We start from the raw sequence: 27,657 nt of genomic DNA, 5'->3' as shown, positions 1-27,657 counted from the left end.
GCATTCAAATCTCTGTCATTTATTACTTGCTATTTGCTATTTCTGCTTATGCTCATCATTAGTAATCCGCTCATTCGGAGTTACTATAATTCCGGTTCTCAATCCGTATTCATGAATGCCGCCCTGACAGCATGTGTCGAATCCGTGGTAATCCTGTATTGTACCTAACCAATTGGAGGTGATGAAGACTCTGCATTGTATTACCTCATACGAAGCTATTTATGGCTAGTCTAATTACTAATCCTTCGGCATCGATCATAATATCTCCGGTTTCTATACAGTATTCGTATGATAGCTCCGACAGCATGGCTTGGTACCCTGCCAAGCCCCAGGGATCACATCTGGTGTCCCCAGGTATTCAGGGAAAAGAGAAACCATGATCATGCTCAGTGAGCAAGAGCATGATCCACCCTGAGCAGACCCACCTGGCAGACTCTATCCTGTGCATATGCTTCTCCGGTCAGGACCTCAGACGGTGCCTGTAGACTACCGGGGGGTGGAGGTGAGATCGTGGTAGAAGCGGAACACATTATCCGGGTCCCATCTCTTCTTCAGCCGCTGCAGATGCAGCACATTGTTCCCAAACATCTGTCCCAGAGTCTCGTCACCATGGCCGTAGCTCACGTAGACGGCGAGGTCATCGTAGCCGGAGGTGGCCACGTAGGCAGCTCGGACGGCCCTCGCCATGGCTTGCCCCGCCTGTGCAGTGGTCGCGGAGGTGCCTCCAAACGAAATCCCGCTATGACGCGTGAATGTCAGTCACATTTTCTTCCATTCAGGGGATGTGAAGACTCACGAATAGCCCAGTGTGTCGCGCCAGGGATACGCCGTGGCGTCATCTGCAACGGCTTCCACTGCCTGGGGCGCGAAGACCTCCATCTCGACACTGCTGCCGCGCCCATCCGGGTACTGGACGTAGAAGTCGCCCAGCATCTGGAACACTTGCTGGTATGTCGTCGAAGACAGGTTGCGATAGTTCACGCCGTACCCGGAGACGGACACGGGGGCACAAATCGCCCGCCCGAGGCCCCATGCGGCCTTGTCGATGAGCGTGTTGTAGTTTACCATGCTGATGGAGGATGCAGTGGGGTTGAGGTCCAGCAGAGGCGCAATGAGCTCCCGTCCCTCACTCTCCGGGCCCAGATAGACCCAATTCGCAAGAATCTGAGCCTGTTCGACCGGTCAGCAAGTGTTAGTCTGTTCCGACAGAGCGGCATGGACCAAAGACGCACCTCCCCGACAGTGTCATTGTACCCCAGAATGGAAATGGTGGAGAGCTCGGCGGGAATCGTGCCCTGAAGGGACTGGATGATGTCAAAATAGGATGCGTTTGCAGCGGCCGGGAAGATGAAGTCGGCATTGAAGATTTGGCCGTTATTGTTCTGGGGATGCAGCTTGTACGTGGCCGACGTAATGATGCCGAAGTTGGGGGCAGCACCACGAAGCGCCCAGAACAAGTCCGGATGGGATGTCTCCGAGACCGTGAGCAGCTTGCCATCCGCCGTCACCAGGCGGACGGACAGGATACTGTCAATGATCAGGCCGTTGACGCCCTGAAACCGGCCAACACCACCTCCAACCGTTGCACCAACCATTCCCGGGCATGCGCAGGATCCAATTGCTGGAAGGATTGTCATAAGTTCAAGTGGCAATCAAGATATCTCGGAGAGGAGTGGATTACTGACGCATTTGATACCCGGCTTCATATACAGGGCCAACAATATCACCGAATACAACACCGCCGCCAATTGTCAGAGTACCTGCTTGCGCATCGACGTGAACGCTGTTGAGCCTGCTCAAGTCAATGGCGAGGCCGTTCTTCATAGCACTCAGGGTCGTGCTGGACGAATGTCGGCCGCCGGTGGCAAGGAACGGGAGATCAATGGATCGTGCGATCCTCACCTAGCATGCTGTCAGTCAGAATACATGGCCTTCAAGACAGTTCCTGCATCCGAGTTGATGAGTGTAGGCCTACCGCTCTCGCAACATCATCTCCCGTGGCCGGGGATATCGCGACGGAGTACGAGGGCGCGCCCAAGCTATTCCAACGCTCCGTCGCGTTCTCGAATGCGGTGGTGTTGGGGAAGATGATTGTGGTTTGAGCGTTCTAGCGGTTGGTAGAACTGGTAAATGCTGGGTAGGGGTCAACAGCAGGGAGCGCTATAGCTGTCCCTAGGACGAGGCAGAAGCTGGACGCTGCTGATACGATTCGCATGATGCCTGTATGTGTGGCCGACGACAAGACGACAGGGATATTGAAGTAAGTGTAGGGGACTTTCAAGGAGACTATATCAATTTATATGATCTCGATTGTTCCAGCTGGTACTACAGGTGTCGGCGTTGGCTCAGAAGCTTAGGGCTTACCACATACTGTACATCCCCGAATGCCCGACAGCTGACCTCGTATGGAATCCACCAGATTGGAAATTAGACAGCCGGTAATTAGCATTGCTCTAGGCTCTATACCCCGGCAATGGTGCCTGATCTGCTTAGTTGACTTTGTGCCAGCTCGAACTCCGTGTTGCTCCCTATATGCCTTCCTCGGTGACTATCACACTTCACATACACCAGTGCACACTGCAATCCGAGCCATATTCTATGCGATGGATATTATGGAAAATAGATGGATGCGGCCTCTCGGCTCCCTGTTGATCATCCTTCTAATCAGACGGGTCCAATTCGGCATCGCGCAAGGTCTCATCATCTACACACCGCGGAACAGCCTTCTACGCCCGGCGTCTATACCGATCCAAATCGCCCTGGGGGCCGTTGCATTTCCCCATGTGCAACATGTTGTCGTGGAACCGATTTCGATTCACTATCGTTGCCTGCTGGGAGGCACGGTGGTGCTCCAGACGATTCTGAGCATTTCGATCTCCTGTATGATCCGCCTAGATGACACCGACGCCTGCGCCCTTGCCCAAACACCGACCCTCAAGGGCAAGCTTCGGGCGCTGACAAGCCTAATGAACAACCAACGGTGCATTGGAACCCCCTACGAAATCAAGTGGATTCCTCCCTTTGATGAAAGTCGCCCGGGGTACATCCCGTCGCGGGCCGAAGCTCTTCGGTCAGTCGCCACACAGATCGTCACCGGCTATCTCTCTCGCCAGGTCCTGGTGAGCTTCCTGTGGGATATTCTTCCGCTGGGGCTATTCTGGTGCTTGTATATCGCCTCCTGGCTCAACTCGCTCTACATGGCAGGTGACTTGATCGCCTTGATATCCGGCGATCCGGTCGAGGCCCATCCTCCGGCCTTTGGCTCAATTCGGTACATGCGGACGATCCGAGGATTCTGGGGGAAATACTGGCACCAGTCCAACAGTTTTCCTTTCCAGGGCGCATCCAATTACATCTGCAAGGAGCTGTTGGGACTCCGCTCGCTGGTTCAGCGGTATACCAACATTCTCTGTGTGTTCGCGATTTCAGGGGTATTCCATGTATTGACCGATCGAGCGGAGCGGATCCCGTACGAGCAGAGCAGGGCAATGAGGTTCTTCTGCGCGCAGGCAGTCGGCATCATGGTCGAAGATGGGGTCCAGGAGCTTTGGAGACGATGGCATGGCTATCGTCGGGACGCTGGGGACGATGTGAAAAAGGCAATCCCTACGTGGGCAAAGCTGGTGGGTTACATCTGGACGTGGACGTTTTTGTCGATTACAGCGGAATGGTTCTTCGAACCTCATACTGCGATGTTTCTACAGAAACATGGCACGCCTTTTGGGATTGTCAAGAAGGCGCTCTCTATCCTGGGAGCGGATACGTCGGTATATTTTCTGGAGACAGGGGACTGGATGCGAGATTGGCACCATTGGAAACTAGGCCGAGCTTAGTACTCGGGAATTACTACTATATCCGATGGACAGAAGAGCCGATGGCGTTGTCTATCGGAGATGGTCTCGGACATTCAACATGAGACTAGTAACTTAGTCGACGAGGATATCACAGAGGGGGTGGCGCTGTCTCTCAAAACATAGACAACTTCTTAAAAGTACCGTACGTGTATCAGAAAAAGACAAACGAACAGTTAGACTTCCGCAAAGCCCATTTTGGGCCCAAGGTTCCGGCCCAGAACCCAACCCAGCCTGGGCCCGGGTTGAACTTCATTAACCCGGGCCCAACCCGGGCCCAGCACTGGGCCCCTAGTAAACCCAGTTTGGACCTAACTCGGCCCAACTTTTGCATTATTTCAATCATAAAACTGCTTAGTCATCAAGATAACTCACTGTTTTTTATATCGGTTTTGATCTATACCTTGAACCACCATACTTTTCTAGTATAACTAGAGTGTGTTCAAAGCTATAAACGCGTAGAATCAACCTTAAATAAGTAGTTATGGTTCTTTAGGCTTAGAAAGGTCAGACTTTGCTATGGTTTTCACAGTGTTTGACTTATAACCTTTTTATTGACCTTATATTAGATATACGTAGATAAGTTCTATAGGCGACACTATAGGTTTTCTGACGGCCGTCAGAAATCATGGTGTAAATATATATAGTGTGCGGATATATATTTCACAATATATAGTGTTTGCATACCTATAAATGCTTGAAAAAACCACTATAGAATTCGGGTATTGTTACTTTAAATCTTATATATTATATATACTAATTATATTCTTTATTATTCCACTATATTCGACTAGTAGCTAGTAAGATTATATAGATTGTAGGTCTTTTTAAGTACTTATATAAACCCGGATAGGTGTGAGAGGGCAAACCAAGAGGAACAAGGGTCCATTCACTAAGACACTAAACTGGAGAGAAAAGAAAGAAAGAAGAGGGGAGATCCGTCGAGGATCTCAATACTATCTAACCACCTGACCAATCACAATCCTCCCCTCACGTGATCGGTCACAACAAGAGAAGTCACCTCGTCACAATAGGTAAGGTAGGATAAAACTTTTTGACGATCTTAGGTGGAAGCTAGGGTGGGAATTAGGCTTTCTAGGTTTTTGCTAGGTTTTTACTAGGGGTTTGCTAGGTTTTCTAGGTTTTGGCTAGGCTTTCTAGGGTTTTGCTAGGTTCTTGCTAGGCTTTCTAGGTTCTTACTAGGTTATTAGGCTAGATAGATACGGAGGTAGAGTAATATAACCAATAAACCACGCGGATACGTTTTAAGGTCCTTTTCTAAATTGATCTATCGCGTTTGCTTTATTTACACACCGTCATTAGATATTATTGCTCCGTAAGTCCTCTATTCCCCCTCTATCACTTACTTTATACTTATTCAATTTATTATATCACAAAGCTAGTAGTCTAATTTCGCGTCCTCTCTTTATAATGGCGATATAGATAATATTAGCTATCTTGCGCTATCAAACCACCTAGCGACTCCCTCTAGTAGCTAGTATACGATCGATCCCTTTGACACTAACTTCCTCCGACCGACAATTCCGCCAATACTCCTATCCTCCTTATAACGCGTTAGACCCGACCGAAAGAAGGCGTTTATTCTCTACGATAAAATAACCTATAACGAATAGGTAGAATAGTGGCTACAAACCGATTTTGGGAGGAAGAGCAAGATTGTCTAGGACTTAACGCGCCATTCGGAGATTTGGAGCCACTACAATCAGGTTGCTTATAGTATAGATAGTGCACCAAAGGTTATATACCAACGTTGTGGAAATATTCTTAAGCACCCTAATATAGTTAATACGAAGGCCATAGGTAAAATACAATATTATAGTATATCGACAATATAGAGATATCTTAAGATAGCGGCTTATTTAAAGAGCGGATATACAAAGAAATCATAGATTACCAAATTTCTAAAGCAAGTAGTACGTTCGGAGTAACCCTTTTATTCGATTTTATTTACTAATAGTAATACTAAACTTAGGAAGATATCGAAATACTATTCTCGCAAGTAGCCTAGGAAGAAGATATCCTACAATTTATCATACTCAATCGGCTTCTACTTTATCTTATTAAGTATTTAGTATTTTAGCGTCTTATTTCTCGGGCTCGTACCGCTCCGTTACCTCCGATTATCCTATCTACTAATATAATTCGTCGCCGACTAGGGAGCATTGTTAAAGATCGGTAAGAGCGGATGCTCCGAACACTGCCTATTAGTTCGAAAATCTTAATTGCACTTGATTGCTAGATATCTCTATTCTTATAGGCGTTTATAGCAATCATAGGCTACTTTGTAGATATTGATTGGGTATATCGTAAGGTACTACTTGGGTTTAAACCTCTCTACGGTGCGTATATAGGCGCGAATCTAAGCAATGTTCTTCTTTAAACTCTGATCGAGCATAACCTTAAAACCCGAGTGTTTAGGTTAACAATAGACAATGTTTTAAACAATAAGACATTATTTGATTCCCTCTAATAGGGTCTATTAGATAGTATTATCATTGTTCGAATCCTATGCCTTGCTTACGTTATCTAACTTAGTCTAAACTAACTCCTTAATCGCATTAAAATAGTTCCACTAAATAACTTAACTAAGACAAAATAGATAGAGAAGCAATCAAGATTAGCTTATTTGAATGCGCAGCATCGGAATCGTGAGATATCCTTTATATTAAATAAGGTCCGCTATCTTGCTATCTATATAAATATAAGCCCTTAGCGCCGGGAGATATTTTACAATCTCTAGACAAGCACCGTGAAGCTAGTACCGATCTAAGATATAAGGACTCGGTAGAATTCAACCTTTCTAATACTATATCGGGCAAAACGTCTACGTCCGATCTTTGCGCTATTTTGTGTAGAGTATGATTGCGAAGAGATACTACTAGACCTCGGCAAGGACCGCAAGGGACCGGACCAGACCGCGGACCGGACCGGACCATGCAGGGCTTGGTCCTTACTATCAGGACCGCTGGGCGGTCCCAACTTTTATAGGACCGCACCACTGCGGTCCGGTCCGGTCTTGCGGTCCTACAAACGGGACAAACATGTAGAACCCCGTGATTTACATAATTTATGAAGAATCTATTGGTATTTTTTAGTATTTTACTGTTATACTTTGTTATATGTAGCCTAAACGTATTCTTTCCAGAAATTTTGAGTACTTTTCTAGAAATTACTTATGTGCATGATTCATGTTGAAAGGATCAATTGTCCTTTATATCTATTAATTATATACAAAATCCGTATTATGTCTCAGTCTCTTTGGAATACGCCCTAACGAACGCCTCTGAATGTCAAAATCAGGTAGAGGGATCTCATCATTATCAATAGCCCTTCTCTTCCCTAGCGCTCGTAGGCTAGGCTGCTCAATAGATACTTCTGCAGAAGTTTCTATTGTAAGATCTTCCTCGTCATCGCTAATAGGATCAAACTCTTTATCCTCTTGCTTAGTATCATCCTGCTCCTTCTTCGAATGCTTCTCTTAGGTAGAGAGGAACTTATCCACTAGCGCAAGCTACTTAGACTATATATTAAATCTAGTTGTACATATAAACATCATTAGGTCCTAAATAGTCTGTGGTCTTAATAAGCCCCGGCGATAGTGGCATATATCCCGAGCAGAGTTAAAAAGTCTCTCTACCCTAGAGCCGCTAGCTAGAGTTGTAAGGATATCTCGGGCAAGGCTTGCTAAGATAGGATACTCTGCCTTATAAGCCTTCTAGAAGACTAGGGGTGTTGATTAGACAGTACCTAGAGAGATATAAAGTTAGCAAAAACAAAGATTTGATATACAATAGGAGAGAGGGATATTAAACTTACTACTTCTAAGATACCTTATGAGTTTATCTAGAGTAGTCGGTCTTGACTAGACAGAGGTAGTAGGTCTTAGAAGTATATCAATATCAGAGATATCGTTACTTATTGACTAGGAACTTGATATTGTCTGTGCCTCTATATGGCGCTTCTGGTAAGGCTAGATATAAGTCTCGAGGGACTCCTTATACCGCGGTGCCTAGTGTTTCTCCTATTCTGGTGTTAAGAAGAACTCAAGCTTATTTCGTGGGCCTAAGATAGTCCTAATTGCATAGAGATTATTCGGAATATTATTAGTCTTGCTATAATACTCCGTAAGCTTATCGCGCCTATACTCGAGCGCTAGTTTCATTACTTTCTTCTACCCGACTTTCTTTTGTGCTAGCTGCGCCTTTGCCTTATTAATATAGGTAAACAAGGCATTATAGATTCTAAATATATTATGGATAGTCACATTAGTTGTAGCTAATAAAGATAAAGTAAACTTAAAGAAGGGATAGGTGATTGATAGTAGATAATCAACCTATCGCTATTTATCCTTATCTATCTTTATATTAGTCAGATTAAATTGTGCACAAAATCTATCAAATATAGTCTGTAGCCGACGTACGCGTTAAAACATAAGAAACGTGGAATTCTAGCGTGTTCGGACATCTTGTATTGGCATAAGTTTCGGTTCTTTTGTCTGAAGTCTAATAAAGCTCTCGCGGCGCTAGAGGCTTTTATTGATATAGACTACAATTTTACGAACCTAAAGGATATTATATAGTTAGTATCAAATAGAGATACGATAGTAGAAAAAGGAGGGGGTAGTATACTTTGTTAAGGGTTTGCACAATCCTTCTGTTCTCTTGACGGGCGGTATGTCTCTGATCGGCCCACTCTATTTCTTCCCTATTATTCTATGGGTTTATATCTATCTGACCAAGAAGCTCCTTTAGACTGAGCTATATAATATATGCAATACATAGTATACGAATGATCGGTATATAACTTAGAAGCTTAAGAGACGAAACAGCCTCTTCGAGAGTAGTTAGTAATATACCGTTATTCGATACATTATCGGTAGTAATCGTAAGCACACGATTAGTAATTTGATGCTTCTTAAGTAGCTTAAGTAGGATACTACTAAGATAGGCGCTAGTATAGGAGCCACGAAGAGGTTCAAAGCCGAGTAAGATCTCACGGTAGTTCCACTAAAGGTCGATAAAGTAGCCTATAACTACCATAAACGCCTAACGAAATAGGGAGGTCTAGCAATCCAATGCTATAGAAAGCTTAGCGCCCTCTGGGAGGGTTTGAAGCAGAGAATCCTGACGTTCCTTGACTATCTCCTAAAGATACCGACGGATAGTCCTAGCACTAGGTATTTCAGGGATAGATAGGGCAGAGGAAGCTATTTCGATAAGGGCGCGAAATTCAGGGTGCTCAATAAGCTGGAATAGTAGGCGTAGAGCAACAATAAAGGTGGTTAACCTATCTATCCAAGCTCCCGGTGAAAACCCCTATTTGCGGGAGGGAAGATTTGTCTATAGAGAACTATATAAGTTAGTATAAAGTAAGCCTTATAGATAGTATTTATACCCTATTCGAGATCATCTCTCTGATATCTTGTGTCTTACTCCTTCCCTTTTGATAGGTAGCGGCTTGTGAGAAATGCCTATTCATAGTAGATATTCCCCGGTACCGGTCTACAGGATAAGCAAGGATATAATCACACTGCTTATATATCACCTTAGGGGATCCATCAGAGATTGCAGCAACCTAGTAGAAGTGTTCCCAAGAGCCTACTAGCCGTTTACTATCAAAGATATTCCGTTTTGTTGCACTTCTATACTCGGTTTTTAGCCACCAAGCGACAAAATCCTCGTTAAATATCTCTGTCCAAAGGATATAGTTCTTCTTGCTAAATAGACCAACACGCTCAAGAGTTTGTGGAATCGGGATAGGTACTACCGGTCGTGTGAAGGCCATACTAGGAGTAGATGTTGGTGTTACGCCTCCGTCTAGGTTAAATAGCTTATTAGATGTAAGGAAAGAGAGTGTATCAACTAGGTTGTCCTCAAAGATAGATAAGGGATAATTATCCGAGAATTGGGATACGTGGCTCTGTGATATATTGATGAATAATTAATAGATGTTGGGCAGTGTGGCTTTAGAGTGATGGTCAAGACATACTATTATCTTTTATCTAGGCAAAAGAATCCTGAGGGGTATTTATATTCAAGAAAATGATTTTAGATAGAATAGGCTAGATTATAGACCGTAATTGGCTGATAAGACCTACTCTACTTAGATCTATGCGGTCTTAGACCGCGGGGACCGCATAAAGACCGCAAAGACCGCATAAAGACCGCAAGGACCGCATAAGGACCGCCAATAGATCGCCAAAAGACCGCAAGGACCACTAAAAGACCACGAGGACCGCATAGAGACCGTATAAGGACCGCTAACGGACCGCCAAAAGACCGCAAGAACCGGTAGAGCTTATTAGATCCTGCAAATAATCTATATCTAACGCGTATAAATCGGCCTAAATGATGACAGCTATTAGATATCTAGTAGGAATATCAACAGTTTCCAGGCAATAGATAGGCTCAAATTCTGACGGCCGTCAGAAATCTAGTGGGGATATCAACAGTTTCCAGGCAATAGATAGGCTTAAATTCTGACGGCCGTCAGAAATCTAGGCTAGGGATATTAATGGTCATGACTCTTCCTAAGCGTACAAGTGCTCCGGTGTAGAAAATATATATATCTTTGCATGATCAGAAGTAAATTCTAAAATGTCAACCACAACAGTCCGAAATCGAAAGTTCATTCGTAATTAACTTAATACCAAGCTTCATGAAATCAGATACAAGGTAGTTTCAACTGTTTTATTGATTGTTAGACCTGATTCATTATCAAAATTTGTGTAGATACCAGAACAGTGTTAAATAACGGTAAAAAACGTGGCTGAATAATCAGTTTATACGACCAAACAAGGAAGGTCTTGGCATAATTATGAAATTGCGGGGGACCGCATGGGGGACCGCAAAGGACCACGGGGGACCGTGGTGCGGTCCTGACTACTTTGAAAAAAGACCAAAGACCGCATGGTCCGGTCCCGGTCCTCAAAGTTGGGACCGGACCCGGTCCTTGCCGAGGTCTAGATACTACTCTATAAGGACGAGTAGCGTTAAGTTAACTATCTTCTTTGTATCACTAAGCTATTTTTCGCCTACACAACTTAGCTATCGAAGACTCGAGATATTACTACGTATTACGTCTTCAAGATCTACAATAAACTCTTTGAGCATCTTAAGTGTTCAATAAAGTAGCTACGACGTAAGCGTGTGCTATAGAAGAAATAGATACTTCACGCACTTAAAGCTAGTCGGTTAAAGCTTAATAAGTACTACTCCTAAACCGATAATATTCGAGGATATATCTATGCAATCAGCATAATACTAGCGCCCGTAAACAAGTTTAAGTTCTTTCTTACCAATGACTAGGATTAGAAATAGCGTGACACATACTACTTATCCTTCTAGGAAGCTCTAATTCTATATCAAGAATAGCTTTTAGCCCTTGATTAGTTACTAGATAGCTCTCAAATAATAGCTCGGCTAGGATCGAAGCTTAATACAATGCTAGATAGGAGTAATGCCTAGGGAAGTATAGCTACTAATAAAATAACTTGTTATCTTAATAGTGGTACGTTTAAGCTAAGCCTTTTAGAATTCTAACTAACTTCGGATTAGATCCTATTTAAATTGCTCCTCTTACGTTCTAGCGAGAGAACTAAACGCGATTCCTAGCAATTGCTGCTCTTACGCGTGATATCCTCTCTTTCCCTATAACCGGGGTAGGCGTTAAACGGCTATTTAATACTACTCGGGATATCTGCTATTACTGTCGAGGAAGAATAAAGTCTTATACAATCGAGGATTTAATGATATTTTTTTGCACCTTAAGGTTTGATATAGAAGAACAAGAGGCGAGACTTCTTGAGAAGTTCTTCTCTTATAATAAGCTAGAAGTAGCAAAGGAAGAGAAGGATAATAACCTCGACGACATTGAGATCGAGCCAATCAGTGATACCGAGGAATAGGAGACTTTAATTGATAAGGAGATAGAGCTAGATAAAGCTTTATTGACTACATTTGAAGGGCCGACTATACGTGAACCCTAGGTGCTATTGCTAGTGAATAACACCTAAGTACGTGCGTTAGGACGGAAGCGAAAGAATTGCGATAATGATATATTCGAGTACTATTAGTTAGTTAATCTATTGAAGCTCTCCAATTCATAGATCTTTAAAAAAGCCTCGAAATAACCCTATATTCTGACGGCCGTCAAAAAAACTAGCAATATAGCTTAATAACCCTATTTTCTGACGGCCGTCAGAATTGTAGCCCTGTAGCCTTAGGAATCTATTAAACGTACAATTAAATTAAACAGTGATTATAGAAAGAGGCCTTGCTTACAAGTCAAATACCCAAAAATACAGCCAAAAACTACACAAGTTATGTAGTCACGAGTCTTGACATGTTTGCATTGTTTATGAACCCAGCTGGGGGCCCGGGCCCAGCACTGGGCCAGAAATCCCGACCCGGGCCCAGTACTGGGTTGGAGAACCCGGCCCAGAACCCAACCCAGCCCGGGTTGGGCCCGGGTTGGGCCCGGGTTGAGCTGGGTTCTGCGGAAGTCTACGAACAGTACACCCTCTTCATATGCAGCCTACCATGTCTTACGAATACGATCCGGACCTAGAGGACCTGTACAGCACTCTGAGGGGCATGAAAGCGGCCGCGCCCTCAATAGGAGCTCACGATATCGCAAGCGTGCGCCAGAGAAGTAGCGGTATCGTCGACATATACAACGCTATTCCACTCGCCCCAGGCGTTGAACGGAAATCATTCACGACCAAGACTCCCGACGGCCACGATCTGGAGCTCGTATGGTACGCCCCCGAGAGGGCCACAACGACGCCAGGGCCCGCTCTCTTACAAATCCACGGAGGGGGATTTATAGCCTTCGGCGTGCACGATTTCCATCCAGCACTTAACAATCTCGTCGCGGCCAGCGGCGTGCCGATGCTGTGCGTGGATTACCGTCTGGCCCCCGAGAATCCATATCCCGTCCCGTTGGAGGACTGTTATACCGCGCTCACCTGGTTACGCGACCATGCTACGGAGCTCCAGATTGACCCCGCCCGCATTGGAGTGATTGGCGATAGTGCCGGGGGAGGACTCGCGGCCGGGTTAGCGCTGCTAGCCAGGGATCGGAAATTCAGCCCGCCGCTGGCGAAACAGGTCCTCATGGCTCCGATGCTAGATGACCGCATCGCGGAGTATGATGAACGGCTGCTGCCGCTGCTTACTTTCACGTACGCGGACAAGACGTCTAGCTGGACTGCCTATGTCGGCCGGGATGCGGCTGGGACCGAGCTGGTGCCGCCATACGCTGCACCAGGGCGCGAGTCTGACTTGGCGAACCTGCCTTCGACATGTATAGATGGGGGCCAGTTGGATGTGTTCATGGTTGAGGGCATGGTTTATGCAAAACGGCTTGCAGTTGTTGGCGTGAGCACGGAGTACCATCTGTATCCAGGCGTTCCACACTCTTTTAATGTTTTTGCGCCAGCCGCAGAGGTCACCAAAAGAGCAATGGAGAACCGAATTAAGGCGATTCAGAGCTTTTGACGGACCGGAAAGAGGTACTGCTCTGGTTGAGAGGCGTGTTGCGAGCTGGGGCCTAGCTGGTAGAACACATTATACTAGATATGCAGAAATGGAATAAAACATGCCAAATACTCCTAGACAATGCTTTTCTGCCACCTGGATACTCACCAGGCCCTAAACCCGACCCGGTCCCCGACTCCCCGATAAGCAGCGCCTTCGGGGTTGTCGGGAACTCATATAGTTTGCTACCTCTCTACTGCGATACGGCACGATGCGCAACTGTACGTAAAGACAGCGAGGAGGGTGCTTTACTTCTTATACATATCATGCTGAAATCGCATATTAACTCGAGTCCGCTGAACATACGCGCAGGAGTGTGAACACAGCCATCATGATAGACTCATTCATCTTGGACCGTCCGGCAGTATTATTTGCGGGCCTGGTCTTTGTTGGTATTATCTTTCTTCGGATCTTTTTCTCTAGTTCAGTGCCAAACCTCCCTATTGCTGGCGCGAAGACTGGCGAGTGGTTCCCCTTGCTCAGAGCGAGATGGAGGAATGCAGTCGACCCCAAAGCGGCCTCTGAGATTGCCTACAATCGCTATCGTGATTCCGCCTGCATCTTCCCAATGGCAGGTGCACAGAACTTTGTGCAGCTTCCGCTCAAAGAAGCCCAATGGCTGATTGAGCGGCCGGATAAAGATGTTTGTGTACGGACGGGGATCATCAATTCTCTGCAATTTGAACACACCCTGATGGATCCAAACTTGGCTCATTTTCCTTCTCACATGAGTGTCATATCCGGCCCCTTGACACGGGAAGTGGCCAACCTGATCCCCGATCTCCTGGATGAGATTCAGTATGGCGTGGACCATCTCTGGGGCATGGAGACGGGGAATTACAAGAGCATCTGCGTGTACGACTTGATGAGCCGTCTTGTAGGCCAAGCGACCAACAAAGTCTTCGTTGGCCTTCCCCTGTGTCGGGACCCTAAGCTACTCGATACGGCCATGGCATTCTCGCTTGATATCCCCATTGGCGCAACATTGCTTCATTTCACCTGGAAGCCTCTCCGACCCGTGCTAGCGCCATTCATCACTCTGCCGAATCGCATTCACACCAACCGGGCCTACAAAATCCTTCGCCCCGAGATTCGTCGACGACTGGGGGAATCGACCGACAAGGACTCCTTCAAACGCCCGAATGATTTCCTACAGTGGTCGATCGAGCAGGCCAAGACGCTCGGCGACCCGTACTACGGAAAGGTCGACACATTGGCCGGTCGAGTGTTACTGAACAACTTCACCTCCATCCACACGTCGTCCTTTGCAATCACCCACGCGATCCTCGATCTGGTCTCAACCAAGCAGGAAATCATCGACGAGTTACGCAGCGAAATCTCCTCCGTCCTCGCGGCACACGGCGGAGAGTGGAGCAAGCGGTCGCTTTCCGCAATGCCCAAACTGGACAGCGTGATGCGCGAGTCCCAGCGACTGAACTCCTTCGTCGTGACCGCCACGAATCGCATGGTCGTAAATCCCAACGGGGTCACGACGCCCTCGGGGATTCATATCCCGAAGGGCACCATGGTCTGCGCGCCGTCGTATCCCGTCATGCACGATCCGGACATCTATCCGGACCCGGAGAGCTTCAAGCCGTTTCGGTTTGCGGACAAGCGCACTGCGTTGGGAGAGGAAGGACAGTCGTATGTCCAGCGTGCGCGGCAGGCGTGGACGACTACCAGCCCAGAGTATCCGGCATTTGGCCATGGGCGTCACGCGTGTCTAGGCCGTTTCTTTGCTTCAACTCTTCTGAAGCTGATGTTGGCGTATATCCTGATGAATTACGACTTTCAGTTCCTGGAGAGACGGCCAGAGAACATGTGGATCGGTTCGAATAGGACGCCTCCAATGAAAGCTACCATCATGATAAAGAGGAGGGTTGAGTCTGAGAAGTAATTAGTTGGAGGAACCTTGGATTCGGTCTCCCGGTTTTGTATCTACCTATAGAAATAAGGATCTAGAGCTTCTTCTACACAGACCACAGGCATAAAGAACATATCAAGCTTGTAGATGTCTATACTTCGCGCGTTATGATGCTGTCAATGCAAAAATGACCGCTAGACCACCAAAAGTGTGAACACGGTAATCGAGGCCCCTGTATGTTCTATATCTGGTTTGACAGATGCCAAGATCAAAATCCCTCGTTCGAGATCAGACAAGGCTATACGCAATACACATCTATGGAGTCGAGCAATCCGCACAGTTCAGATTGATAGCTAAGTTGATGCAGTCTAGATACAATACTCTAGGTGTTGACCTGGAAGATCTCGGGGTACCGACCACCTACTGGGGTGAACTTGGTCAGGATATCGTCAATCTCGGCCATCTCCGCATTCGTGATGTCAATCAGCTTGCCGTTCTCCTCAACCCGTTCCGCAGTGGTGGCGCCAGGAATGGGAATGATTGTGGGCATCCCGGGACGTCGAGAGAGCGCTCTAGTCCAATTGATCGCGAGCTGCGCGGGAGTACAGCCCTTCTTCTTGGCGATCTCCTCGATCTTCTCTACCAGCTGCACGTTTTTCTCAAAGTTCTCCCGCCGGAAGCGTGGGAAGTTGAAAGAGAGCAGCAATGAGTCTTGCGGGAGGTCGTCGAATTTCTTGAATTGACCGGTCAACATGCCTCTGCCGATGGGAGAATAGGCGATGATTGGAATCCCGTACTGGGCGCAGGCCGCTGCGACGCCATTTTCCAGGATGTCGGTGGAGAACCTGTTTCAGTTAACACCCGTGATGATTTCAAACGGCGAGGATAATGTACAAGGAGAGCTCAGCCTCCACCGCGACGACCTTGGTGTGTTTGACAGCTTCGTGGATGGTCTCCGCCCGCACCTCGGAGAGCGCAATGCCTCCGATCTTGCCGGTTTGGATATACTCCTTCTCAATGAGCCCAAACGTCACGTCCAGAGGGACCGCCGGGTCCCGACGGCCGAATTCAAACATGTCGATCTTCTTGCGGCCCTTCAGCTGCGCAACGCAGTCATCCAGGCTGCGGCGCGTATTCTCCGGCGAGGCGTCGGTCTGGTGGGTTTGAGGGTTGGCTCCGCCCTTGATATTCAGGACGATCTTGTCAGCATCTTCGGGGTACTTTTCCAGATACCGCTCGAGGAGAACGAGGCTGTTGTAATCGGGCGAGCCATAGAATTCACCGCCGTTCCAACAGGTGCCTGTAGATGTTAGCGGAGAAGGGACACGGCAGAACTGGCAGCTAGGAAAACTCGTTACATACATCCATTCTTGATTGCAGCGCTCATGGCCGCAAAGGCCTGTTCTTGCGTTGGCGGCGTTGCTCGCCAGGTTAATCCCATAAGGCCAAAGCCAATGGGGCCGACTTCCTTTCCGCCAATTTCGGGCATATTGTCTCTGGGCGTAGGCTGTGTGATGGTAGAACTGTGCAACTTAGAGTAGTAGTGTACGTGCCCCCTTTCGACGGCCATGCCCGCTTTTTGAACCCTGCCCAAGGCTGTCCCCGACGGGCTTCATGGAACACAGGCGAGATATGACCGACGTCTTATCGGCGTTGAACGTAAGTCCGGGGCCTAACTCCGCCAAGTAACGGCTTCGGGGATGGCGCCAACAGGGGTAGAAAGAGTGGCGTCGCCGACCGAATCCGAGACGGTATATCGGCAACCCTTAGCGATTCCATCGTAGATCGCCAATGGGATCCGTCAAATATGCAGCTGGCTCGTGCTTTACGACTCCCTGCGCAGACGGTCAGACATTGCTGTGGAGTATATAGTGGCTGGGATCTCACCCAACTGCATCTTCTGCTTTGTCATCAGCGCTACAGACTGAATCAGACTCAATCAATCAAAATTACTTGATTGCTGCTTTCAGGATGGTAGAAGTTTCAAGTCATTATGTTGTCTATGCAGATGACAAAAGAATCCACTATCTGGCGGCCGGCCCTGTGAACGGCCCGCTCATTTTCTTCATTCATGGATGGCCCGGAACCGCCATTACCTGGAAGACACAGTTGGACGCCTTCGCCGCTGTGGGGTTCCGTGCGATCGCCCCTGATATGCCCGGGTATGGGAAGTCGACTGCTCGCCGCGTCATTGCCGACTACTCCCAGGAGGCTATTGTCGAGGGTATGATGGCCCTTCTAGCCGATACGCGCCGCGACGCTGCCATATGGGTTGGCCATGACTGGGGCGCGGGCGTAGTCTCTTCCGTCGCGACGCAATATCCCCAATGTGTGAAGGCTCTCGTCAACCTCTGTGTGCCGTTTCACACCATCGAACGTGGTTGGCAAGGGTTCTTGCCTCTGGTGGCGCGGGAGATCTATCCCCCCGACGAATTCGAGCTTGGGCAGTGGGAGTACATGAGTAGATATGAGGAGGCCTTTGAGGAGACCGTGGAATGGATCGAAAAGGACATCGCGGGATTCTGCAAGGCCGGATTACAGCCAACAACGCCCCCGTCGAGCCGTCAGTTTACGCCGATGTGGATGAGCGGACACCCTCATCCTCCCAGCGTGGACATGACGTGAGCGCCGGCGCTTCCGGCAGAGATCTTTGACTCCTTCATTCGAGATATGCAGCAGACGGGGTTTTGGGCGGGGTCGGCATATTATCTTCACCACGCGCGGAATGCCGAGTATAATGGAAAGGAAGTGACGCTCCACCAGCCGGCCCTGTTCATCCACGCCACGTGGGATTTGGTGTGTGATACGAAGACTTCTCGCCTTATCGAGCCTATGAGAAATGCATGTGAGAATCTCACCGAGGTGATAGTTGATGCGGGTCATTTTGTTCATTACGAGAAACCAGAGGAGGTACAGGCGGCTATATTCAGATTCATTGTGGAAGAGCTGCCCAGTGAGTGGCCGGGGTTCTGGACAGCTGGGTACACTAAGAGAAGTCGTCCGTGTGAGAATATCTAGTTTTAATTACATGAATCATGTCTGAATGGTAGTATACTGGCATTTAATACATGCAGCTTATTGAAGCTTCCCGTAGATCTACGCACCTTGAAAACATAAAGGGCGAGCAAATGGTGTAATATTTCTAGCCACTCCGTACATGAGACGCATAGCCGACTCCAGCTTCAATTCCAGCTAACAGGTCTGAACCTGAAGGGTGGTACCTCCATCCACGATCCAACCGGCGCCAGTGACATAGCTGGCCCGCGGGCTCGTCATAAAGACAATCACGTCTGCGATTTCCTCCACCTCAGCAATTCGCTCCATGGGGATGATTGTCTTCATCATCGTTGGCAGATTCGGATTGCCTTCGACCGCGGCGTCGACCATGGGCGTGTTGACCCAGCCAGGGCAAATGGCATTCACTCGGATTTTATGGGGAGCATTATCCAGCGCTGGAGTGCAACAGAATCAGTATATGCATCCAGAGCCAAGGTTATCCCATTCTCACGTACCTGCGGTTTTGGTAAGACCCAACAGGGCATGCTTGGTGGTTGTATATGGAACAATCTGGGGCGTTGCAATGTACGAGTTACAAGATCCCACATTAAGGATGACGCCGCGGCCGACCTCGCGAGTCCGACCTCTTAGACCCACCGTGGCGATGCTCTGCGTCTTCATGACCTTTGTTATGGCTTGAATGCAGTTTAACGTCCCCATCACGTTGACCTGCCAGAACCGGTTCATCTCTAGTGAATCTACCTCATCTACAGCCCGGTGCTGCTGCACTCCAATCCCAGCGCTATTGACGTTATAGTCAATTCGTCCAAATGTTTCCACCACGTTCTGCACCATGCTATCCACGCTGGAGATATCGGTCACGTCCACCGCTATGGCCAGGGCCTGATAGGCGGGGTTTGTGGCAATCGGTTTGCTCCGTCGAGCAGTCTCCATGGCAGCCTCATAGTTCAAATCAACCACGACAACTCCGCGGGCACCTTCGGCAGCGTACGCAAGGGCAACCGCTCTGCCAATTCCGCTGCCTGGCGAAGTCAGTGCTTTGAACTTAACAAGGGCCGGAAGTGGTACCTGCGCCTGTGACGACCGCCACGCCATCAATCGTGGACGCCATGTTTTCGTACGCGCTATCAATATTCCTGGGCTACAGTGAAGCTGATGGCCATTACGGTCTAATTTTCTATCCAACGCCCACAGGCACTATACCATGAATGGCTCACGGGTGATCGGTCTGATGGCCGACTCTAGTTACGAAGTTCCCGACATTCCCGAATGCCCGAATGCCCGAGATGCCCGAGATGCCCGACGGGAATTCATTTACCGAGAGAGTCGACCAAGTTTCCGAATAGCTCTCGATTTGACAAGCTTGACCGGAGCAAGAATGGTAAAGAAGCAAGGGCTATCTGTGTCTTCGCGGTGTTCACCCGACTCCAGCTTCCAGTCCCTGTAATGCAGCCGTTGGAAAGATGCACTGCCCTATACCGTTCCTTGGTCATAACCCGGGTTAAACACGTTATCAGCCTGTGGTATTTTTTGTGTGCACCCTTGACACTTCAATAATTGTAGACATGGCACATGGCCGAGTACAGGAGCTTACCGGGGGCTTTGGGATCGTTATCCCGGATCTAGGCGATGTCCAGGAGAAAGGATATCAGCGTCACTCGTCGTTCTAGACCCTAGACCCTAGTAGACCTTGACATTTCCCATGGGACGCCTCCCATGGGACTGTCCATGGGAATTCCCGTGGGACTAATTTTGGTCCCATGGGAGTGGGTCCATGGGACTAAACATCTATGGGAAATTCCCATGGCGGGACTAGACCCCCGTGGGAACTCCCATGGGAGTTATGGGAATTCCCATGGGACTGTAAACAATGCAAACATTAGCTATCTCGTGACTTGTATAAATAATGCATTTCTTGGCGGTTCCGAACGGTATTTTATTTACAATAGCTTTTTTCTAAATTAAAGATATACTAAATAATCACAAAACTATGGTCAAAATATATCAAAAGTAATAAATATTTGTTAGTCTCAATACTCGCTAAAACACCTTTAAATTACCGTATTTTATTATAATAACTCAGCAATTTATCCATTATTATTATGAAAATAATGTATAGATGGGAAATTTTGTTAGTCCCATGGGAGTCCCACGGGAATTCCCATGGCGGGACCAATTTTTTTTTTACTCCCATGGGAGTGGGTCCACGGGACTAGACCTCTGTAGGAACTCCCATGGGACTAAGTCTCATGGGAAATGTCAAGCTCTAGACCCTAGACCCTAGACCCTAGACCCTAGACCCTATCCCACGGGGGTGCCTGGAGTACGGCATACTCCAGGTGTTGGGGTTAAGCTTCACTATGGCAGGAAAAGTGGGTCGCACACACGACTTCAGTCGACCTACTCTAGGTTCTATTTCATGACCGATCAGTCTATAAATTTAGGGCGTTATAATAGACTATCTAATTTATGTCCCATTTCAATTTCAGAGCCAGGAGTCATTCATGTGGCGAGAAATTCGCGTTTGAAAATCGAAGATGTTTTGATGGGGTGCGCCCGATTAACGTACAATCGGTGCCTTAGGCATCATCAGTAGGGTTTTGGACCATATTCGTAAAGCGGGGTTCGACTAATTCAGGGGTTTTTTTCATGTTTGCTATAGAACTTGACGTTTCTTTGGTATAGAACTTGACGTTTCTTTGGTATAGAACTTGACGTTTCTTGGTATAGAACTCGACGTTTCTTTGGTATAAAACTTGACGTTTTATAACAACGTTAATAGATATCGCACTTGCAGCCGTCAGAATGGAACTTGAACTTTTTCACCAGCCATCAACAGACCTAGTTATTGTCTGTAAGCGATGCCAGTACGCAGTTCGGCCAAGAGAGGTTTTTCGACACCTTCAAGGCCCCAATCACCGAATTGGGAAGCCAATTGCTCGGCAGATCAGCGAAGCTATTCAGACCTGGCAGCGGGCCCAAGAGTGTGACGAATAGCAAACTCCGACCGTGGTAACAGACCCAATCCCCAATTTACCGCTTTATTCGGACGGTATATTATGCGGGAAGGGCCAGTCCTGCGAATTTACTGCTCGGTCAATTGGCACGATGCGATACCACTAGCGTGAGTATCATGATTGGGTCGCACTAATAAACCGTGGCGGCTATAAGAAGCAGCCAGGTCTCTCAGCCGCCGAGCAACAGATTTAGCAGTTTACGAGTATAGTATTCTGCCAGCGCGTGTTTCGCCAGGGGGTCGGATCTCATTATACCCGCGTACGTACAGTCGGAGCAGAGGCAGTCCCCGAAGCCGAATCGGCACCGACCGTACGCAGTGATCAGGTTTTGGACTAGATCGAACAAGCATTCCTCGAGAGACAAGAACAGCCCCAGTTGATCGAGGCTAGTCAGCGTGACGACGCGAATCCATGGCTTCGACGGACCCAGTGGGCCGTGTATCTACGTGGAATCAACCCGCAAGACCTACGAGACAGCGTCATGGCACCCGATGCCGAATCGGCCGATCCGACCGAATTAGCTGCTTCCGCTATTTGGGATTCGATGGCTACAGTGGCCCGAATCAGCCAGTTGATTTGTACAAAAACTAGCCATTCTATTCGCACCGAGGCCGTCCGTACGGAGCGGGACCGATTGCCGCATCAGCCATTGCAAGCGTACATGGATACCGAGAACATCGAAAGACATACGATTCCGTGGCAGCAAATCTTGATATTTTTCGTACGTACGCAGGCGTCGCATAAATGGGCCAGTCCGTATTACCGGTTTTCGAAACGCCAGCGTTTAGCGTGGAATACGCTTTGGAAACTGGCCTAGCCAGGATTCAGCGCGCCAGCTAGTCCAGCCAGTCCAGCCAGTCCAGCCAGCCTAGCCAGTGCTAGTTCCGACAGGGCCAGTCCCAATAGAGCTAGTTTCGACAGGGCCAGTTTAGATAATAGTAGTCAGCGAATCGCCAGCGAATCAATAGCGAATCGACGTATCAATAGCAATTCGCTATTTCAACTGGCGCCTATTGACACTGCGTGTCTAGAATTTTGTATTGAGCTTCTGAACCATCGGACCAAGGTGGAAGACTACGAAAGTGCGCTGATTTGTGCCACGGCAGTGCTTGGTCAGGGCGAGGCTGGCTGGCGTACCGCGCAGAGCTATCCACCCATTTTATCGAAGCTTATTAAGATCGCACGGTTCATGGTGGTCCACAAGGCGTTGAAGCTAGATCCGACAGCGGAGATAATGCTGTCTCAGCTTACAGAGCATCAAATGGCGGGCGAATGGGATACCGAAAGTCCACTATCTCACGGGGGGTGGTGGAGTCTGGCAGACTCCAGGTTGTGGTTATTCCTTAACTATGGCAGGAAAAGTGGGTCGCACGCCTGACTTCAATCGCCTGACTCCAGGTTCTGTTTCATGGCCGATCGGTCTATAAATTTAGGACGTTATAATAGACTATCTAATTTATATCCCATTTCAATTTTAGAGCCAGGAGTTATTCATGTGGCGAGAAATTCGCGGTTGAAAATCGAAGATGTTTTGATGGGGTGCGCCCGGTTAACGTACGATCGGTGCCTTAGGCATCATTAGTAGGGTTTTGGACCATATTCGTAAAGCGGGGTTCGACTGATTCAGGGGTTTATTTCATGTTTGCTATAGAACTTGACGTTTCTTGGTATAGAACTTGACGTTTTATAACAACATTAATAGATATCGCACTTGCAGCCGTCAGAATGGAACTTGAACTTTTTCACCAGCCATCAACAGACCTAGTTATTGTCTGTAAGCGATGCCAGTACGCAGTTCGGCCAAGAGAGGTTTTTCGACACCTTCAAGGCCCCAATCACCGAATTGGGAAGCCAATTGCTCGGCAGATCAGCGAAGCTATTCAGACCTGGCAGCGGGCCCAAGAGTGTGACGAATGGCAAACTCCGACCGTGGTAACAGACCCAATCCCCAATTTACCGCTTTATTCGGACGGTATATTATGCGGGAAGGGCCAGTCCTGCGAATTTACTGCTCGGTCAATTGGCACGATGCGATACCACTGGCGTGAGTATCATGATTGGGTCGCACCAATAAACCGTGGCGGCTATAAGAAGCAGCCAGGTCTCTCAGCCGCCGAGCAACAGATTCAGCAGTTTACGAGTATAGTATTCTGCCAGCGCGTGTTTCGCCAGGGGGTCGGATCTCATTATACCCGCGTACGTACGGTCGGAGCAGAGGTAGACCCCGAAGCCGAATTAGCACCGACCGTACGTAGTGATCAGGTTTTGGACCAGATCGAACAAGCATTCCTCGAGAAACAAGAACAGCCCCAGTTGATCGAGGCTAGTCAGCGTGACGACGCGAATCCATGGCTTCGACGGACCCAGTGGGCCGTGTATCTACGTGGAATCGACCCCCAAGACTTACGAGACAGCGTCATGGCACCCGATACCGAATCGGCCGATCCGACCGAATTAGCTGCTTCCGCTATTTGGGATTCGATGGCTACAGTAGCCCGAATCAGCCAGTTAATTTGTACAAAAACTAGCCATTCCATTCGCACCGAGGCCGTCCGTACGGAGCGGGACCGATTGCCGCATCAGCCATTGCAAGCGTACATGGATGCCGAGAATATCGAGAGACATACGATCCCATGGCAGCAAATCTTGATGTTTTTCGTGCGCACGCAGGCATCGCATGAATGGGCCAGTCCATATTACCGGTTTTCGAAACGCCAGCGTTTAGCGTGGAATACGCTTTGGAAACTAGCCCAGCCGGGATTCAGCGCGCCAGCCAGTCCAGCCAGTCCAGCCAGCCCAGCCAGTGATAGTTCCGACAGGGCCAGTCCCAATAGAGCTAGTTTCGATAGGGCCAGTTTAGATGACAGTAGTCAGCGAATCGCCAGCGAATCAATAGCGAATCGACGCATCAATAGCAATTCGCCGTTTCAACTAGCGCCCATTGACACTGCGTGTCTAGACTTTTGTATTGAGCTTCTGAACCATCGGACCAAGGTGGAAGACTACGAAAGTGCGCTGATTTGTGCCACGGCAGTGCTTGGTCAGGGGGAGGCTGGCTGGCGTACCGCGCAGAGCTATCCACCCATTTTATCGAAGCTTATTAAGATCGCACGGTTTATGGTGGTCCATAAGGCGTTGAAGCTAGATCCAACAGCGGAGGCAATGCTGTCTCAGCTTACGGAGCATCAAATGGCGGGCGAATGGGAGACGGAGAGTCCGCTCAATTCGGTCGATTTCACGTTTTTAACCCCGACGTCGGACGATGACTTTAACTTTGAGACTGGCCCAGTTCCGCTACCATCCACGCAGTCATCCCATTTTGTACAATTCAGCCAGGCTCAGCAGGGCCAGCGGTCATTTCGGGAGTGGGTGGCTGAAATGGTCAGCCAGTTTATGGTCCGTGGAACGAATAGCCCGATACAATGGCTATTGGATCTCCGTACGTACGGCTTGAAGATCCATTATAACAGCACTACGACTGGCCACGTCGGCTGGATAAATCAAGATCAGCTATTATATCAGCAGTACAACTTTTCCATGGGGGACTTCCGAGGATTCATCCACGGGCTGATCAGTTCAACACGGCAAATACTCCGTGACGAGCTATTATTGAGCACGGAGAATAGGTCAGTTCCCGCGATCCCGTGGCGGGATATCTGCGATGATCCCACAGAGACGGCCCACGGATAGAGCTTTTTGAAAGACACCCGTACACCGTGGCCCGTGGCTGGCAGTGAATAGATAATGAATCGAGTACGGCGAGAAGGGCTGTTACGGCAACGTTTCATCGAGAGCAGTACAGGCCGGCTACGAATAGCCGCGATTGACGTATATCTTCAACGGGTGGCCCATTTCCGCGAGAAGCTTGCAATTGCCATTCACGTCAGTGGGGGCCAGCCGGCGCGTGCCCCCGAGCTATTAAGCATCCGGCATTGCAATACGGACAGTAGAGGCCATCGTAACGTTTTTATCGAGGACGGACTTGTGGCGTTTGTGACGCAGTACCATAAAGGGTTTTACGCATCGAATAACACCAAGGTGATTCATCGGTATTTACCCCAGGAAGTCGGTGAATTGGTGGTCTAGTACTTATAGCTAGTGCTGCCGTTCGTCGAGAGACTCCAGGCGTACGTTGAGAAGGTGCGCAGAGCCGAGAATTCCGAGATTCAACGGTATGTCAACCGGCGAATTTGCATTATATAGAACCAGTTTTCGTGGCCAACCGGCTAGTTTTCGTTATATATATTGGATTTATTGGCCAACTAGCCACTAATCCGTTTATCGTTTCGATGCTAATTCCAATCAGTCATCAGAGACAGGCGTTTTTATGGTCCCCCGACCCCAGCACCGGCCGGGATTGGTCATCCGAAAGACTCCGTGAAGTGCTCAAGCGTAAGACCACCATTGGACTTAACAGGCACGCCATCAATTTGAACGCGTATCGGGACATCGCCATTGGGATAAGCCGCCGGTTTATGCGGCCATCCAGCGTATTCCCGAATAACACGCGGCAGGACGTCCGGGCTGAGGCATCCCAAGAGGATGACGAAGAGGGTATAAATGCCGAGCAATAGATAGGCCATATTGCCGATCTACAAGCAGCCCATTCATCGCACGTGGCCGGCATGATTTATGGCCGTGGGATTACCGAGCAGCCTAGGACCACGGCCCACCGGCGGGAGATATTTCGGCTTAGCAGCACGGATTAGCACCGTTTTCTTGGGTTTGTGTCCACGGATGACGGGGGTGCGGAGAGCGCATTAGGACTGGGCCAGTTTTCGCCGTGGCAGAAAGAAGCTGAAATTGGCCGTACGGAGCGTCGGTGGCAGCTGACCCAGGCGGATATAGAGCCCGAAATGCAACGAATGATGGGGAATCGCGCGGTACGGCTTCGGGGGGTGCAAGCACCGGCGTTAGAAGCTATTCAGCAGGGCCAGAGTCCGGTAGTCGCGGTGATGCCGACAGGGGGTGGCAAAAGCTTACTATTCATGCTACCCGCGTGGATCAGCCCCCGTGGGGTAACGGTAGTGGTCGTGCCGCTAATAGCATTACGCGGGGATATGGTCCAGCGGTGCCAGCGACTCGGTATCTCGTGCGTGGAGTGGGAGAGCCGTCGGCCGGCGGATCAGGCATCGATTGTACTCGTGACACCCGAATCGGCTATTACGGAGGATTTTATGACGTTTTTAAACCGACAGCGTCTCGGTCATCGGCTTGATCGGATTGTGATAGACGAATGCCATGTGGTGCTGAATGATCAGGCCAATTTCCGGCCCGCCATGGCGCAGCTCGGCCGGCTGATCGTGGCTCAGGCACAGATGATATATTTGACGGCCACGTTACCCCCGACGGCTGAAAATCAGCTGTTTCAGCGTTTACGGACGACCCGCGAAAAGGCCCATTTCTTCCGAGCGCGTACGAACCGGACTAATGTGGCATACCGTATCTGGCAGCCCACAGTGCCGAATCGGTACCGGAATAGCTACGATTGGATCGAGAGCCCCGACGTGATCAGCTTTATCAGAGACCGTATCACGCGCGCGCGGGTGCAGACTGGCCGAGTAGTGATTTACGGGCCGACCACCAAGACCGTGGAGCAGCTGGCCCAGCTGATTGACAGTGAAGCATATCACAGCCGCACGTTAGACCGCAAGGGCGTACTCGCCCGTTTTCAGGCCAATGCTACGGGGGTAGTAGTGGCGACCAGTGCGCTAGGGATGGGGGTGGATATCCCCAATATTCGGAGTATTATTCACATTGGACTTCCCCGGAGTTTATTGGATTACGCGCAAGAAAGCGGACGGGCTGGCCGAGACGGGCTACCCAGTGAGGCCATTATCATCCAACCGGACGGGTTTGAACGGCCAACGTGGGACCCGATTCACGAGGACCCCGTTAAGGCGGATGCCGAGCAAGACCGACTGAACCGATATATATATCAAGGATGTTGCCGACGGGTTATATTGGATGAGTATTTGGATGGCCACGTACGTCAGTGTTGTGATACTACGGAGCAGCGTTGTGATCGGTGTGATCAGGACTGGCAAGTCAATGAAGTGATGAGTGAGACGGCTAGTGAACGTGAGAGTGAGACGGCTAGTGAACGTGAGAGTGAGACGGCTAGTGAACGTGAGAGTGAAACGGCCATTGAACGTGAGAGTGAAACGGCCATTGAACGTGAGAGTGATAGGAATAGCCCATTTCCAGCATCGGATCCCATGGTTTTATCCCGTGTTTTGAATCCGTCAGCGGAGACCCCCGTGCAAGCATTATGTACGGAGCCCATGGAAGACGTCCAGTATAGCTTAGGGCTTTAGGGTTTTAGGGCTTAGGGCTTAGGGCTTAGG

At 48.8% G+C, this 27,657-nt stretch overlaps 7 protein-coding genes across 7 annotated transcripts; 4 read left to right on the top strand and 3 right to left on the bottom strand.

Annotated features, from left to right (window-relative positions):
• Positions 1–486: 486 nt before the first annotated feature.
• N7508_000007 (FAD-binding oxidoreductase) lies at positions 487–2,107 on the bottom strand (the record flags this gene model as incomplete). Its single annotated transcript, XM_058458092.1, has 5 exons — positions 487–739; positions 797–1,170; positions 1,233–1,621; positions 1,686–1,902; positions 1,976–2,107. Coding segments are annotated over 5 exons (1,365 nt in total), but the record flags the coding sequence as incomplete, so codon positions are not given.
• A 496-nt stretch (positions 2,108–2,603) lies between these two features.
• N7508_000006 (wax synthase family protein) lies at positions 2,604–3,833 on the top strand (the record flags this gene model as incomplete). The annotated part of the gene is made up of 1 exon (XM_058458091.1): positions 2,604–3,833. One exon carries the CDS (start codon positions 2,604–2,606, stop codon positions 3,831–3,833), a length of 1,230 nt encoding a protein of 409 aa, XP_058324313.1.
• An 8,579-nt stretch (positions 3,834–12,412) lies between these two features.
• N7508_000005 (alpha/beta hydrolase) lies at positions 12,413–13,372 on the top strand (the record flags this gene model as incomplete). The annotated part of the gene is made up of 1 exon (XM_058458090.1): positions 12,413–13,372. The coding sequence occupies one exon, from the start codon at positions 12,413–12,415 to the stop codon at positions 13,370–13,372; it is 960 nt and encodes a 319-aa protein (XP_058324312.1).
• A 370-nt stretch (positions 13,373–13,742) lies between these two features.
• Positions 13,743–15,308, top strand: N7508_000004 (cytochrome P450; the record flags this gene model as incomplete). The annotated part of the gene is made up of 1 exon (XM_058458089.1): positions 13,743–15,308. The coding sequence occupies one exon, from the start codon at positions 13,743–13,745 to the stop codon at positions 15,306–15,308; it is 1,566 nt and encodes a 521-aa protein (XP_058324311.1).
• A 349-nt stretch (positions 15,309–15,657) lies between these two features.
• On the bottom strand, positions 15,658–16,764 carry N7508_000003 (aldo/keto reductase family protein; the record flags this gene model as incomplete). Its single annotated transcript, XM_058458088.1, has 3 exons — positions 15,658–16,120; positions 16,170–16,575; positions 16,638–16,764. 3 exons carry the CDS (start codon positions 16,762–16,764, stop codon positions 15,658–15,660), a joined length of 996 nt encoding a protein of 331 aa, XP_058324310.1.
• Positions 16,765–17,246: 482 nt separating this feature from the next.
• Positions 17,247–17,900, top strand: N7508_000002 (alpha/beta fold hydrolase; the record flags this gene model as incomplete). Its single annotated transcript, XM_058458087.1, has 1 exon — positions 17,247–17,900. One exon carries the CDS (start codon positions 17,247–17,249, stop codon positions 17,898–17,900), a length of 654 nt encoding a protein of 217 aa, XP_058324309.1.
• A 567-nt stretch (positions 17,901–18,467) lies between these two features.
• N7508_000001 (SDR family NAD(P)-dependent oxidoreductase) lies at positions 18,468–19,404 on the bottom strand (the record flags this gene model as incomplete). Its single annotated transcript, XM_058458086.1, has 3 exons — positions 18,468–18,727; positions 18,788–19,315; positions 19,362–19,404. 3 exons carry the CDS (start codon positions 19,402–19,404, stop codon positions 18,468–18,470), a joined length of 831 nt encoding a protein of 276 aa, XP_058324308.1.
• Positions 19,405–27,657: the final 8,253 nt, after the last annotated feature.

Source organism: Penicillium antarcticum (genome assembly GCF_028974205.1).
Source record: "Penicillium antarcticum strain IBT 31339 chromosome Unknown utg000001l_segment0_segment0, whole genome shotgun sequence".
In the NCBI taxonomy this organism is placed as follows: domain Eukaryota; kingdom Fungi; phylum Ascomycota; class Eurotiomycetes; order Eurotiales; family Aspergillaceae; genus Penicillium; species Penicillium antarcticum.
This window is presented reverse-complemented; position numbering and strand designations above follow the sequence as displayed.